At 35.0% G+C, this 17,946-nt stretch overlaps 1 protein-coding gene across 13 annotated transcripts in view; it reads left to right on the top strand.

Annotated features, from left to right (window-relative positions):
• The first annotated feature begins 16,688 nt into the window (after positions 1 to 16,688).
• The window catches only part of LOC145255607 (SLAIN motif-containing protein 2-like), a 291,352-nt gene continuing 290,094 nt past the window's right edge, over positions 16,689 to 17,946 (top strand). For 10 of the 13 annotated variants that reach the window (XM_080114202.1, XM_080114168.1, XM_080114186.1 and 7 more), the window contains exon 1: positions 16,695 to 17,268. In XM_080114202.1, coding sequence (XP_079970328.1) covers positions 16,949 to 17,268 — 320 coding nt within the window. In that variant the 5' untranslated portion in view covers positions 16,695 to 16,948. Of the gene's footprint in view, positions 17,269 to 17,946 lie in introns of all 13 variants that reach the window. The other 3 variants (XM_080114160.1, XM_080114151.1, XM_080114182.1) reach the window with 2 other exon arrangements.

Here is a 17,946-nt window from a genome sequence, read left to right as displayed (position 1 = left end):
AGTAAAGGTTGAAAAGACATTTTTCCACTGATTAATTGGCTTTAGAACATTGTCGGTGAAAAAAAAAACATAATCGTCAAAAGATAAGCTTTTTATTATTTATAGTCACCATTTTGGAAAAATCACTTTCAAATCTGACTATTTTACTCACAACGTAAAGCCCTGTCTTAGAAAAGAGAGTTGGTTGGTTGGTTGTTTTTGTTTTACAGCATATCAACCTTTTTCGGGTTATTTAATGCCGAATCTAGTTATTTTGAGGAACGATTTTTAATGGAGTATATTTGTTTTTTTAAGTCGGATTCTATTTAACCCATAGTTGGGACCCTAACAGGTACTACCACTCCGGGTCAGAGTGGACATGGGAGCAATGGCAATTAAAGGGTGGCTCCACACTCCCCAAGGCCCGCAAGGTGGGGCCTCACCATCGGATATAGTTTTAGGTCATATCCAGGACCAGAAAAGAGAGAGAGAGAGAGAGAGAGAGAGAGAGAGAGAGAGAGAGAGAGAGAGAGCATTATATAAGCTATTTGTTACTCTTATGCTAATTAGACATACTACATAATGAGAATCACTACAAAATACTTTTTGTATTTGCCATGTGTGAAGAGCATGGACTTTCACTATTGTAACGCAGGGGTCAGCAACTCATTCGACTCTGTGGGCCAAATCGTATTATAATGACAGGTTGCAGGCCGGACGAAGGTCATTAATAAAAACTTAAGGAAAATTACATATGCGGACTCCTGTCAACCTAAACATTTAAAACCATAATTAAAATAAACATTGAGTTATCAGAAAAAACAAAAGCAAATCTAAAATCAAAATTTAGTTTTTCTCAAGGAACATTAATATACTTCAAAGTGAAAAAAAAAATCAAACGAAGTGAAATAGATGAAATTATAGCGTGTATGTTTGAAACTGTTCTCGAAAATTGTACTGCAAACAACACACACACACACACACACACACACACACACACACACACACACACACACACACACACACACACAAACGAAACACATATGCCCATACATACGAGTACAAGTAGTTACAAACATATACACTCATGTATATACACGTGTGATATCATTAACGCATTCATGAGGAATGTATGTAAAATGCAGGAATGTTTAACTGCCTTTAGAGTTCTGCTAGTTCCATGTCATTTCCTCCTTGGCCTCTTTCACTTTATCATCCCTTTTGTTGGGGAGTTGCATAAATCCCCCAAAACAAATAAATAAAAAGAAATACACTAACAAATAATGTAAAATAAACTTTTGTTTATTTTCGTTAAAAGAAAAGAAATGACTTTTTTTTGTGTGTGTGTGTGCAAAGGTGTCAGTCTGTATGAAAGAAGGAAGAGAGGAAGAAGGTGAAGACTTGAGAGCGTGAGAGAAAGAGTCCGACTATGTGTTGTGGCGAAGTGAGAGAAAAAGAGAGTCAAGCAATGTTCTTTGACGTGCGAGAAAAGCTGTCATTTCAGCTACTGAATTCCCTCGGAATTCGACTTGTCTTTCTGCTGGTGTCTGATGTCCCTCTCTGATGAGGGAAATTCGTTTTGCCTTTTATAATTCTTTAGAGGCTCCCAGAGGCTTGCAAAAAATAAGATTTTTTTTTTTTTAATCGAGCCCTGATTGGTCAAAAATTCATAATTTTGACAAAAAAAAAAAGTGCTTTTAACTACATCGGTCATTTCTCAAGCATCCTGCTGTTTGACCCAAGAAGTTTGGTGTTGGTGAATGCTGTAATTCCTGCGCAAATGAATTTATAAATTTTAATGTGTGTGTGTGTCTTAGAAAAATAAAATAAGGAACAGCACATTTTCGCTTCTATTATCTTTTAATGTTAAAGCGCCCTCTCAAATAATAAAATCCTATCTAATTTCCACCATTACTGATCATCACTGTGATGTCTCGCCAGCCATCTGACTCTTATTAACTCTTCTCCTGGCATGGTCTTTGGGCTTTGATAAGTGATGATCTCCTAATAAAAACAAAACACGTACAATAAGTTTCTTTGTTTGTAATATTTTAGTATATTGTTATGAGGAAGTAGAGAAGAAAGTCACTAGTTTGTATAAGTTACTCTCCTTCTTACTCTATTTGTTTAGCCTACTCTTTCCTTTTCATATCTCCCTTTCTGTATCAAGGTCAAGTCAATAGCTGATTGCTATATCCACGTTAAAAATAAAAATAAAAAATTAATTTCACATAAAGATGTTAACTCAACATTTATTTGAAACGGATCTCTTAATTAGCCTGTGTGAAATATCAGGTTGACAAGAAAGTTCTTGCAGTTTTTAACTTTTGAATTCAGATGAACACATCTCGGCTCAAACAAAGATATATTGATTGAAATAAGCGCCATCAGAATCAACACCCTTTTCCCAACACAAAACAAGTGTATTTATGCCAGTAACGTAAAAATCTTGTGTTCTGATAAAATCTCTGATGGTGTTTTTCATATCGCTTAGGTTTTTGAAGCATTTCTCATGCAGAAGGTTGTCGAGATGCTTGAAAAAGTGGTAGTCGATAGGTGAGAGGTCTGGAGAGTATGACGGATGAGGCAGAGTTTCGTAACCCAATTCATTCAACTTCTGTAGGATCGGTTTAGCAACATGCGGTTGGGCATTGTTATGGAGAATTGGGCTTTTTCTGTTGACTAATGCTGGGTGTTGTTGTTGAAGTTTCTAATGCATTTCATCCATTTGTTGACAGTACTTCACTGCCGTAATGGTTTTGCCTGCATTCAAAAAACTGTACTGGATGAGACTGGTCGCAGACCACCAAACAGTCAACATGACCTTTTTTTGATGCAACTATGACTTCGGGAAGTGTCGTGGAGCTTCTTCAGCATTTAACCATTGAGTTGAGCATTGTTGGTTGTCATAAAAAAAACTACTTTTCGTCACAAGTCACAACCCGGTCAAGAAAAGGGGTTGTTCTTGTCGTGTAAAAGAAGGGAAGATGACACTTCATAACAGCGTTTCTTTTGGTTGTTATTCAATTTGTGAGGCACATATTTATCAAGTCTTTTTGTCTTTCCAATCTCTCTCAAGTGGTTGGAAATCATCATATGCATTACATCTAATTCAGAAGCAAGTTCTCAAACAGTTGTGCATGGATTGGCTTTGACTAAGACTCTTAATTGATCATTGTCAACATCCGATGGACGACCGCTACGCTCATCATCTTCAATACTCTTGTCGCTACCACAAAATTTCTTAAACCACCATTGTGCTGTGCATTCAGTAGTGGTTGATATTGCGAGCTATTTCAGCAACTTTTTCGCCTAGCTTGAATTCAAATAAGAAAACTTTGTGAATTTGCTTTTTATCTATCTTATATTTTTTTTCCTATGTTATATTTAATGTTCTGAAAAAAATACATAATTGTTTTAAAACGATTGTAATTTAAACGGCTAGATAGAGCGAAAAACGCTCTTTAAAATGATATATAAAGTAAAGGTATTATAACGAAAACTTATTTGAAAATACATCATTTAGAATCAAAATTAAAAATTCCGCAAGAACTTTCTTCTCAACTGAATACCAATCCCAACTAAAAGCCAATCGAGCCAATAACAATACAGTCTGCGAACAAAACATTATGCTCAGTCCCAGAGAGAAAGTAAATGAATGACAACTCAACTCACATACACAGTCACATGTGTCCTAAAATGGAGTACTGTCACATCTGAGCAAGAGCTGCTTGGAGCACCCTATCCTGTCCTGACAGAGCTGCTTGGAACACCCTATCCTGTCCTCACAAAGCTGCTTGGAGCATCCTATCCTGACAGAGCTGCTAGGAGCACCCTATCCTGGACTGACAGTGTTCAAAATCTAGTAGTGGTGAGCAGACTTACTATTGAAACCAGTTTCTTTTTCTGGTCAAATGTTTTTCAAGAAAATCTCTTTCATTGTCTCTCTCTCTTTCTCTCAACTGATATACAAGGTACCTTCAATAAGTTCCCAGACTTTTTTCGTATGGGCACTTTTAGTGATAGTACACACATGAAACTCTAATCCCCTTCAAAGTAATCTCCTCTGGCTGCAATGCACTTGTATTGTTCAAACAACTTCAGAAAGGCCCCATGGAAGTCCTTTTGTGTGAGCATGTCAATGACTCTTGGCACAGTCTCTTTCATCTCCTCAATTGTATCATAACGACAACTTCTAAGGTTTTCGTTGAGCTTAGGAATAACCAAAAATTACAGAGAGCAAAGTCTGGACTATAGGGAGGATGAACAACTGTCTTGACGCCCATCTTGGTCAAAAAGTCTGTGACAAGGATGGAGTTGTGGATTGGTGCATTTGCGCAAATCTTTTGCATCTTCAATTTCTCACAAATAATTGTGTACATTTCCCACACTGACATCAAACTGTGCACTTATTGTCTCTATAGATACACAACAGTCCTTATCCATGAAATTGTTTATTTGGCCAATCAACTCTGATGTTCTGACTTCCTTACTCGTCCCACACCTCTCATCATCCCTCATAGACTCCCTGCTTTCCTTTAATCTCTTTTGCTACTCAAAAACTGATGCTGACAAATACGTACATCATAAAGATTTTTCTGTTTTTTTTTTTTTTAAATAAGTGTAATTCTAAATATGTACCGAATCTTATGTTGACATTTGAAGGTATAAACATTCAAATTTCTTAAGATTTTTTTTAAAGGTATAAATATTCAAATTTCTGAAGATGTTTTTTTTTTTAGCCTACAAAAACAAAAAAGAGTATATCGTTCGATTAAAACTTTTATTGTTTAAATAATTTAACTTTGCTCGTTTTATTAAAAAAAAATAAAGGTTGAAAAGACATTTTTCACCTAATAATGAGTTTGGGAAGATTATTGGCAAAGAAAACACAGTCGCCAAAAATTAAGTGTTTTATTATTTCTTGTTGCCATTTGAAAAATATCACTCACAAATGCAACTGTATCACTCTCAATGTAAAGCCCTTTTAATACCTTTATCCGCTGTGCCATATGTCTATTTGCTAAGACATTGTAAGAAGAACACCCAAGATGCGAATAGTAGGTGTTAAATAAAAATCAGTTTTGAGTAACACCCTTCTAAGAGTTGAAGGTTCAAACCTCAGTACAGGTGATAATAATTAAAGCATAAAATAAAATTATTTAAAACTTCTATTCAGCTATTCATGGCTGACGGAGTGGGAACAATCTACCCTAATGGATTAAATAAAGGGTTTGAAGTTTTGAATGCATTCCTGGTTTTGACATGAAAACCACCTTCAAATGCTTCATTATGTCAGTTAAAATGTGAAAATATCATCCAAGATGAGAATTGTCATCATTGGTTTAATGTCCATTTTACATGCTGGCATGTATTGGACAGCTTTAAAAAATTGACTTCCAGACTAATTTCTGGCTAGATCTTTATTTATCCCTTTTTCTCTCAAGTCAATTTTCATCACTTTTTGCATATTATTTTTTTTTTGGCCTTTTATTGTGAACTGACCCTGCTACCTCAAATGTTCTACATTTACTAATTCAAAAACTCTCATCCATTCTTCCAATGTGACCATACCAACAAAGTCTCTTGCTTTGCACACATCTCCTTATACTGTCTAGGTTTAATCTTCCTCTGAGGATATCAGAACTAAGCCTGCCTTTAACACTTGCATTACACATCCATCATATCATTCTTGTATCATTTTTCTCCATGCAACACATTTCCTCAACTCTCCCAACCATATATCATCGCACTACATACATAATAAACTCTTCACTTGGTCGACAATGGTAATGCTCTGCTGGTTAGTAATGGCAAAAATTCTCTAAACGTTCTCAATCCTAATTCTTGCAATCACACTAGCACCTGCTCCACCCTGTGCTCCAATTGTATCACAAAAGTAACAAAACTTTTCGACAACCTCAATAACTTCACCATGCAGAGATACCTTCTCCACATCTGAGTCCTCATCCATCTCCATTGTCTTATATTGTGGCATACTGGTTTATATAACACTAGCCTGGGTGCCTGGCGTTGCCCGGGTGATTAGAGGTGTGTGTTGAGCAAAAAAAAAAAAAAAAAAAAATGATAGTAGGCAGGCAGGCTCGAACCCGTAATATGAAGGAGGATAAGGACATTATAAAAAAACGTGACGTTTTTGCCATTGCGTCCACCACAAAACCAGAAGTGGCTAAGGTTTAAATTAAGACTCGTCAATCAAAAAGAGGGGATGACTTTCGAAAATATCGGTGAAAAAAGCGACCCTTCCTTGTAGAAAACTGCGAAATTAAGGGTGAAGGAATTAATGTTTTGGGCCATTTTTTATATTTGTCATCCGAAGGGTTGAGCTTCAAAACGATACCAATCTCATCAAAAACCGTCGCCTCTATCGAAGGTTTTAGGTGGATATACATACATACATTTAAACAGACAGGTGAGATCTATATTATAGATGGGAGGGGGATGTAAATCATGTATATATAAAATATTATGCATAACATAAAATATATATAAAATATTATATAAAATATTATGCATAACAAAAAATATATATAAAATATTATATAAAATATTATGCATAACAAAAAATATATATAAAATATTATATAAAATATTATGCATAACATAAAATATATATAAAATATTATATAAAATATTATGCATAACAAAAAATATATATAAAATATTATATAAAATATTATGCATAACAAAAAATATATATAAAATATTATATAAAATATTATGCATAACAAAAAATATATATAAAATATTATATAAAATATTATGCATAACATAAAATATATATAAAATATTATATAAAATATTATGCATAACAAAAAATATATATAAAATATTATATAAAATATTATGCATAACAAAAAATATATATAAAATATTATATAAAATATTATGCATAACATAAAATATATATAAAATATTATATAAAATATTATGCATAACATAAAATATATATAAAATATTATATAAAATATTATGTATAACAAAAAATATATATAAAATATTATATAAAATATTATGCATAACATAAAATATATATAAAATATTATATAAAATATTATGCATAACATAAAATATATATAAAATATTATATAAAATATTATGCATAACAAAAAATATATATAAAATATTATATAAAATATTATGCATAACATAAAATATATATAAAATATTATATAAAATATTCTGCATAACATAAAATATATATAAAATATTATATAAAATATTATGCATAACATAAAATATATATAAAATATATATAAAATATTATGCATAACAAAAAATATATATAAAATATTATATAAAATATTATGCATAACAAAAAATATATATAAAATATTATATAAAATATTATGCATAACATAAAATATATATAAAATATATATAAAATATTATGCATAACAAAAACGTTCAGGTGTATATAACGTCTCGTTTGTGTCTCTTTGTGTGTTTTTTACATATACACGAACATCATCTTCTGTCATCGTGTCACTTTTTCTTCCTAATAATGCCGGACAAAGTTAGTGATTTTATAATTTTTTATTCTTCATTCCTTTTATTCTTCAATTATTCTGTCGGGGCTGCAATTTTACCATTGTCTAACTCTTTACTGTATCGAATATTTTTTTTCTCTTGTGTCATTTCTACACTTACCCAGGTCCCCCTCCCCCAATACTATTGTTAAAATTTATTATTGGAATTTACTGACGTCAATTTGTGGCTTGTGATTCACCTGCTAAATTTTTCCTCAAAATAAACGCATTCTCCAATTTTGAATTCATTGTCTTCCTATATTCCTTTTGCAAAAAAAAAAAAAAAATAAAACAAACAAAAAAAAAAAAACTGCCGACACCATTCTATTTTTAGGTGTACTTTTAAAATACTCATGCTAATAAATGCCCTGCCTAGCGTCGAATGTTAGCAAAAGGGGTAGACAATTTCCATTCAAATTAATTTGGGAATGACTCTAGGAAATTTAGCTGAGTTGTTCAAGAATTACAGAAGTAAACCTAATAACTGAATTCTGGTAAGCAATATTAAAAAATTATTTTAAAATGTGTTTTTCCATCGGTTATGTATTAATTTATTTACCTAGTTGTTTTTCTTTCTGCACTTGCTCCAATAACCGCCCCCCCCTACTATTGTCAAAATTTATTATTGGAATTTATTGTTGTCAATTTGTGGTATAATAAATAAAATAAACGTATTCTCCAATTTTTAATTCAATATCTTTCTTCATTTCTTTTGCAAAAAACAAAAACAAAAAGAAACTGCCGATGCCATTCCATTTTTAACTATACTTTTCAAATAGTCATACTAATGAATGCGCCATCTGGCATCGAATGTTAGCAAAAGGGAATGACGCAAGGAAATTTAGTCGAGTTGCTCAAGAATTACACACGTTAAATTTGCCAACTGAATTTCTTTCTGTATTCCAGTTAGTGAGAGGGGAACCTATTGCATTACTTTCGCCTAAACAGGTCAATTGAACTTATATTAAGTAGAATACTTAATATTATTATCAGTTTTTTTTTTGGGGGGGGGTAATGGAGAGTAGACAATGCATTAAAAATGTGTTGTCGACAGCTCTCGTAACCCTTACTTTCCCTACTTTGTCTCTCAGTCCTCTTGTAGAAAGTGATTTTTCTGACAAAGGATGAAGAAAAAGCTGTATTCTAGGTTGGCAGTATTTTTGCATGAACAGTCGCCTGAGATGACGAAAATTTTCTGTTTCTATTTCTACCCTTGTAAGGGTGCTGAAGGCAAACGTTTTTCTAGGCTGATGTTATCTGCCTGATAGTCAGGGACCCAAACTTTGGACTAACCACTAAGGAGGCCGTCCTATCAGCAGGTGCAAAGTACTGGAGCTGCTGTATTGCCATTTGGTGAATGGATTCTGGATCATGCAGTAGCTTCTAGTGGGACTTCTCGATGCCATATTAGCGGGTAATTCTTACAGCTTTACCTCATCATAGTCTACAAAAAAAAAAAAAATTTCTTCACTTGTTTTTCTTCCTTACTTTCCCTCTCTGCCTTGCTCTAACAAAATCTGTCGACCTATTCCACAAATCCTAAAACTGCATCATGAAAAGTCTCCAGAAAGAATACAAGATTAAAACCAGAACTCCAACTTTCAACATAAACCCCCACTACCATATCTCTTTCTCCCACATCAGGGTTCTACGCTCCAACCTTACAGAGGTTGAAATCCAATTACAGGAGACCAAACCAAACCAAACCTATTTTTCCTAAGCGAAACTGGCATTGGACCGACTATTTCTCTAGATGAGTTTGTGATTAAAAGATATTCTAATTTAACATCCAAATCTGACCTCCAAGATCGACATAGGCATGGAATATGTGCCTACATTAGAGATGGCTTTCTATGTGGTAGGGACATCTTCAGAGAAGACCCTAAATTGCCCTGTATGTACTTTAGGATTGCACTTGCTCACACCACTGCATTTATATTTTCCCTCAATCGCCTCTGTAACAACGGAGTTACTATTTTTAAGAGCATATCTGAAAAAATTGACCACATCCTGTCTGCTCATCCTTCATCTGTCTGTGGAGACTTCAATGTTCACAATTTGGAATAGTTAGCCCACTCAAACAAGACAGATGATGAGGGGAGGTTCTGTCACGATTTCTCCATTGCTCATGACCTAACTTAGATTGTTCACGAACCCATCCATGTGCCTGACATTGATGGTCAGTATGCAAGTCTCCAAGACCTTTTTCTCACAATTTGCCCTGAACTATGTTCATCTTCCATTCTGCCCCCACTGGGATCTTCCGACCACTCGCTTGTCTCCGTTAAGATAAAAACAAAATGTAATAAGTACTCCAATATACTTCTCAATCGTACAATATATCTATGGCTGACTGGGATTAGCTTTCATACATTTATATCAGATTTACCTCTACATTCCATGTTTAAAAAGAACATGTCCTCCATAGTATCAGACCTGACAGAATGGCTGATTGTAGGTATAGACCGTTTCATACCCTCCAGAAAACCCAGCAAAAACCTAACAGCCAACCAGATGGATACAATGGAAATAGTAATTTTTGTGCCATTGCGGACAAAAATCACTATTTCCATTGTTTCCAATCTAATAGATGTACTAAGACACCTTCAGGACTGCCACCAACCACTATAAAAGAGTAATAAAGAACATGAGCGAGTTGTGTGATCAGTCTGCCAAGTCCAAAGCAGCTTGGTTCCCATTAGTTTTGGCAAATAACGAACAGTGTTCTGAATAGAAGTGTGTGCTCTTTTCCAACCATCATAAATGGACGTAAGGTAATCTCGTCAGTATCGGACAAAGCCAAACTTTTTGCCAAAATCTTTGCAGCTAATTCTACTCTATGCGATCAGGGCTGCCAAACCCCATATTTCCTGAAATTGTCTGAAAACATACTATGCGACATATAAATATCTGTACGTGATGTTGCCAAGCTAATCAAAAACCTTAATTCTATTAAAGCAACTGGCCCTGATGGCATTCCTATTATACTGCTCAAAAAGCTTCAACTCAAACTAGCTCCCATACTTACAAAGCTGTTTAAGCATTGTCTTAAGGAGAATTGCTTCCCAACACCCTGGAAAACTTCATCAGTATGTTCCATATTTAAAAGTTCAGGTGATCGCTCATCTCCCTCTCAATACAGATCAATCAGTCTCTTGTGCATCATGAGTAAGTTGCTGGAATCTGTGTTAAATAGAGAAGTAGTCAACCACCTCAGCAAAAATAACCTCCTCAGTGACATACAATATGGTTTCCATTCTGCTAGATCTACAGCAGATGTGCTAACAGTTATATCTGATAAGATTAGTGAATCTCTCAATGGAGGCTTCCTTTCTAGGAATATTGTCCTTGACATATTAAAAGCCTTTGATAGGGTATAGCACAAAGGTGTACTTCACAAAATCTCCAGCTACAGTTTAGCTAAAAATGTCTTTTCAATTATTAAATCATTTCTGTCTGATAGATTCATAAAAGTAGTGGTTGATGGGCAGAAATCAGAAGCTCACAGTATTAATGCTGGAGTCCATCAAGGGTCCATCCTGGGCCCAACTCTCTTCCTGATCTACATAAATGATCTCTCAAATCACATCCTAAGATCATTTGTAGACATTTATGCTGACAACACTACCATCTATGGCAACACTTCAAAGGCCGTAAATGACCAAGTTCTTTCTGATTCTCTCTCCTCTGATTTTGATCACAAGGTTCAATGGGGAAAGACATGGCTGGTTACTTTTAATGCATCTAAAACCAAGCTTCTATCTTTACATCATCAATGCTCTGATCCCCGTCTGACATCAATCAAAATAAATGGCTCTTGTCTTGGGGAGGCTCCATGTTTTGACAAGCTTCTATGTCTGGCCTTTACTCTTGATTTGAGATGGAACACATACATCAAATCCGTTGCCAAGTCTGCTGGAAAAATGGTGGGATCGTTCTACTGTTCCAGTAGATTTCTCACTGCTGATGCAATTCTTTACTTGTATAAGAACCAAGTACATCCAAGGATGAAGTACTGTTGCCTCAACTGGCAGGAGCTGCTAGAAGCAGCTTATTCTGTCTTGACAAAAATAAAAGTTCAAAATAGGCTTTTTAGCCTAGTTGGGGATACCCTTTTCTCTTCCCTGCAACCTCTTTCCCACAGAAGAGACGTTGCGAGCCTGTCTCTGCTTTATCGTTATTTTCATGGCAAGTGCTCGTTTGAGCTCCAATCTCACCAAACATTTGCGAGAAACACTCGTCTATCTGAAAACACTATCAATAATTTCACCCACTCTTTATCTGTGCCTAGACCTAAACGTAGATTCCATGAACAAAACTTCTTTCTTAGAACTGCATATCTGTTGAACTTTGTTCCATTTTTCTGCTTTCAAACTGACTATAATATGGTTGTCTTCAAGTTCAACGTGAACAAATTCTTGATGAGCCATCTCCTTAAGTAATTCAATTTACCAAATTTCGACTTGTCACGATTACTACATGTTCCTTTTGACCACTGTATAATGATTAACCGTTATCCTTGAGTGACCTTCCGGCCTTGATAAATGGTCACTCTTTTGTAAAAAAAAAAAGGTGATGTCCTTTTCTCCTCTCTAGAGCCTCTTTCTCACAGAAGTGACGTTGCGATTTTGTCTTTGCTTTATATTTTCATGGCAAGTGTTTGTCTGAGCTTCAATTTATGGTCCCCCAACCCCTGCAAAACTGTCACAATGAGCACACGTCTAGCTACAATCACTATCAACAATTTTACTCCAATCTCTATTTGTGCCTAAATCTAAACGCAATTCAATGACAAAAGCTTCTGTGGAACTCTGTTCTGCTGGCCTGCTTCCCAGTTAAGTACAACATGGTCGCCTTCAAGTCCAATGTAAACATGTTCCTGTTGAGCCGCCTCCTTAAATAATCAAATTCTACACAATTTCCACAATTAAGAATCACTGTATTGTTGTCTCAATGACCATTTTACACTCATTAACTCTTATCCTTCTTAAGTGGTGACTCCCTTCTAAGAAGAAAAAAAGAAGTTCACACACTGACAAAAGCTGCATATGCACAATGTCGCCTGAATTCACACCGATAGAAAAAAAACATACACACACTTCCAACATTTGTGCCTTCTTCCACATTGCAAACATTCTACAAACACAAGATTTTAAGACTTTTCTAACGGACAATTTAATCACTCAAACTATCTTTTACACCACTCTAAATTTGTAAATATATTTTGTTTTTGTTATGACGTGGGTAAATGGAATCCTTCATAACAGTAAAAAACCGTTATAAAAGAACGTTATAAAATTACAAAAAATTTGAAGTAAAAACATTGTATTAGTTTATTTATCTGCTTCCATCTAAAGTAAGGTTAGATATGAGGTCAGTTTATAATGGGGAATTCAGCCCCCACTCTGGAGGGTTGCAAAAGTTGCCTAAATTAAACTGGTTGGTAGGGGCCCTTCGGATTATAGCAACCGCTATGCCTGGCTGGAACAAATGCCCAGCAGGAACATTTCATAGTGATCACCGCTTTGATACACCTACGCGTATGAAGAATGCGTAGGTACATGGCGTCATGATGCGACCATCACACACATAAAACAAAAGGAACTATGTTACGCTCCCTTGCGTATAAATACAGTAAACAAGCTGGAACATTCAAGAAGGCCTATATATAGACTTGCATGCCAAAAATCAAATCAGTTTTCTCTTTGATTTCTCAAGTGTTAACATGTGTTCAAGTAAACTCCATCCCAGGAAATCTACAAAAACCTGTCATGATATTAATTTATTTATTGTGGACTATTATTCTCATCTTTATTAGTTGTTTTTTCACAACGTTTCAGCCAACTATTCCTCTGGCCTTCGTCAGGTGGTAACCGCGACGGATAGGAACTTCAAATCTCCTGACTGCATTCTAAGCACTGCCATCTGTAGTTGTTGTCGTCTCACCACGTTTTGCCCAAGTAAGCCTCTGACCGGCTTTGGGTAGAATTGAAACTGCTATCTTCAGACAATGCTCATCTGGAACCGTAGAGATTCAATGTTTCTATTAACTGTGCCACAGGCCCTGAAGGACGATCAAGGTTGGATTTTTTGATCTTATAAATCCACATTTATTTATTATCTGATCTTCCATGGTCCGAATGGTACATATTATTTTTTAATTGGAATTCATTATTGAGATGGGTATTATTCATATTATATAGACGAGTATAATTTATATCAATTAATATAAATAATACTCATCTCAATAATGAATTCCAATTAAAAAATAATATATATACCTGTCATGATTTTGCACATGATAAGCATGAACCTTATTACCCTCATTGAAACTTACCACATTGAGCAAAGACTTAAATTTTCCTTTAAACAATCTTATTTCCAACTACTGTTCTTATGATATGCACACACACACACACACACACACACACACACACACACACACACACACACTCATATTCATTTATGAACTGTTCTTCTCAAAAATGGTCACATGGACCTTAAGCCCACATATGGTACACTTATACAAAAATCAGTAATTTCAAGCCTCGTGCTATTCTCACAAAATCCTCACTTGATTTATCCTTCATTATGAACATTCCCCATAAGAAAACACGATTCAAACATGATTTGAACTAATATTCCTAACACGTAAATAAATGTTATTTATTTCATGTCAACACAGTGATTTTGTGTTCTTTGTCGGGAGATGTATCGTAGCCCTGTCGTTGACTCAGTAAACGACGCGGGCTACTCAAACAGAATAATAGCATGCAGTCCCAACTGTAAAACCCAGTTTCGCGCACAGCTGTGTAAAGATCATTTCAGCTACGCTCACATTTCCTTTCTACACCCACGCAAATTCTATGGGCATATAAACTAAACTATGCCTTTCCATGCGGACGTCTTCCAAAGCACCTTACGTCACAAAGATGTTGTTTTTTTTTCATCCAATCGGATTACGAAGAAAACAAAGTTAAAAAATATTTTTTTCAGACAGCGTTCATGGATAGGCCACTCAAGGATAAGGGTTAAAGAGTGTACAGTAGTCAAAAGGACAATATAGTAATCGATAGTAATGGAAGTTCGGTAAACTTGTTAACTTAAGTGGAACGGCTCATCAGAAACTTGTTCACGTTGGACTTGAAGACAACCATATTATAGACGGCTGGAAAGCAGGAAAACGGAAGACAATTCCACAGGCGTGCAGTTCTAAGAAAGAAGCTTTGATCATGGAATCTATGTTTAGGTTTAGGCACAGATAAAGAGTGGGGGGGGAATTATTGATAGTGTTTTTAGCTAGACGAGTGTTTCTTGTGAAAGTTTGGCGAGGGAGGGACCATAGATTGAAGCTCAGTCGAACACTTTCCATGAAAATAATGATAAAGCAAAGACAAACTTGCAACATCTCTTCTGTGAGATAGAGATTGCAGCGAAGAGAAAAGGACATCTCCCACCAGGCCACGAAGTCTATTTTGAACCCTATCAAGGCAGGACAATTCTTTTTTAGCAGCTGCTGCCCATATGTGACAACAGTATTCCATCCTTGGACGTATCTGGCTCTTATATAGATAAAGAATTGCATCAGCAGTGAGATATCTACTGGATCGATAGAAGTATCTGACCATTTTTCCAGCGGCCTTGGCAACAGATTTGATGTACGTATTCCGTTTAAGATCAGGAGTAAAGGTCAAGCCCAGAAGCCTGTCAAAACTTAAGGCCTCCCCAAGACTAGAGCCATTCATTTTAATTGATGCCAGATGGGGATCAGAACATTGATGATGTAAAGATAGAAGCTTGGTTTTAGATGCATTAAAAGTAACCAGCCACTCCTTTCCCCATTGTAATTTTGTACCAAAAACCAATCAGTCGACTCCAGCCAGCATGCTGTAAACATAGTACCTATTTACAATGCCTCCCCACGGGACAGAGTTAGACACCAGGGTCGTTTTTTAACGTGGAGAAAAGGTACGAAAATAAAAATTGTCTCCTCCATTGAAAGAGAACGAGAAATGGAAGTGCCGCGTCTAAAGAACAGATACTACACTTTGATCTTGGCCAAAATTACTGAGTCAACGGTGAGGCTACGATAGATGTTATTTTCTGGATTTCATTTTTATTTCTTTATGTAAGGATGTGGATTGGTGAAACCTTTCTATTAATCGGCAATCTCATTAAGTTTACTTTTAATGGTCCCGCGGATACACTCTTACTTTCGACTTCAATAAAATTGCGACACACGCAAACTCGGTCCTATAAATTGATAAATCCCAATTATAAATTGGTGACTACCCGACCTACATCCTATTGGGTGACCAGTAATAAACAAGTACATCTTCTCAGAAGAGGAAGGAATGCTTGGGAGTGAACAAAATCAACCTCGACTGTTATATAAGGCCGAAGGCATGTGCCAGGTGTCATTGTGTCTGTGAGTATAAGAGACCTTCCAATAATATCCACAATTGAAATCATGAATTTTACCTGCACCCAAATAGATATTTAATTTTGATAGTCAATAAAAAATAGTAAATTTGTAGATTTAGATAAAATGATTCTATTTTTTGTGGGCGATTACTAGTAACCACCCTGAAAATCTAGGAGAAAGAATTTTTTTTTTAGAATTAAGTTTGTATATAATTTAATGTAAAACGATCGCCCATTTCTAAGTTATTCTAACTTTTGCAGGGCAATTAACCAAATTTTTTATCACTAACCTTAAGTCCGGGTAGCAAAGTCGTAAACCCACACGTAATTGCTTAGATAACCCCTCCCCTCAAAACAAAGGATTTATCTTCGATATCAAAAAAGGTTAACTGCTCTAAAAACACTAGCATGGGCCAGAAATAGGGTGTTATTTTATGTTAAATTTATATGACAAACTGATTCCCTTTAAAATATTATTGTTTAGTCTTAGTTTTTTTTTTTTTTTACTGTGTGCACACGAAATCGGCAAAAAAAAAAAAGAATCTCATCTTTTTTTATGGTGGCAGGAGAATAATTTAATGAATAGTGTAAATACCTAATAATATCTTATGTAAACTATTATAATAGGACCCTAGGTTTCGAAATTGTATCGTTTTATGGCCCTTGGCAGGATATGTATTTATGTGAATTGCCCTTGTGTAACCTTATTTCCACTTCCGGTGATCTATGCGCTACGCATGCGCACAAATTGTATTCCTGCTACAGGACGACGACGTCTGTCACTGATTCTCTTATCTGATGGTGGCTCCTGCCGAAATTATACTTTTTTATTTTCTTCGAGATCTAAAACAGCCTTATTTGATACAACATAACATAAATATTGTCGGGGGTTTGGTGGGTACAACAGGAAGGAATATTTACCAAAAGTAACGTCTTTTTTTTTTCTTTCGTCTCCTTGCAAAAAAAAAAAAAAAAAGTTAAAAAAAATAATAATAATGAACAGCGTGTCGAAGAAAGAGGCGGCCAGTCCTCAGGATTCTTCTCTGGTCGACCCTCAAGCCGAAGTACGCAAACTACAAGATCTTGTGAAGAAGCTCGAACTCCAGAACGAGCTTTTAAGGGGCAAACAGAAACTCAACAATGGAGATGTGGACAGTAAGATCACGCACAATGGATCGCCGAGCATCAACAACCATCAAAACCAGAATAACAGCTGCAATCATAACAATAATAATGTCCACCAAGTGTCGGATGACGATGTTGATATATTGGATGTAAATAGTCTTTCGTCTTCAAAGGATGACGAGTATTCATGGTAAGTGAGCAAAAATACAAAAAAAAAAAAAAAAGTTTTGGTATTTTTGGAAATAATAATTCATAATTTGTATTATTCCAAAATTCTGAAATATGCACCTGAAGAATGTCGGAGGTTACATCGGCCGAAGCGTTGTGGAAATAAGTAATTTGAATAATCCAAATTATTTTAAACATTTCTTCATGGATCTTGTATTTATTTCAATCCTTGAAAAATCTGAGGTGGTTTGGTTATCTAGATTACGGACCGTGTTTTTTTGTTTAGATATGATATTAAAGTTAATTTTTTACAGTATATTTTGTTTATTAAATTGTTAGATGAAAGTACAGAGTAATTCAAACCAATACCCCCCCCACCTCCGAATTTTTTACGAATGGGTTTCTAAATAATAACGTTATTTCAGCACGGTCCGTATTCTGCAATAAGTATCAAATCCGATTATTTTTTTTTCATGCGTCATTCTTTTTATTTTTTTTTTATATTACAGGGTAGAAAAATAAAACATTATACTTAGTTTAATTTTGTGAAGTTGAATTATTCTGTTTTGATCGCAGCCACTCAAAAAAAAAAGTTCAACAAATGTGTTTATTAAAACTAGGTACGTGCAAAATGAATGGCCGATCCCCCAAAATGTATAAACATTTTGAACCCTCCCTTCACTTAAAAATTCACCAAAAT

Source organism: Euprymna scolopes, chromosome 3 (genome assembly GCF_053919585.1).
Source record: "Euprymna scolopes isolate OS-2025 chromosome 3, ASM5391958v1, whole genome shotgun sequence".
In the NCBI taxonomy this organism is placed as follows: Eukaryota; Metazoa; Mollusca; class Cephalopoda; order Sepiida; family Sepiolidae; genus Euprymna; species Euprymna scolopes.
This window is presented reverse-complemented; position numbering and strand designations above follow the sequence as displayed.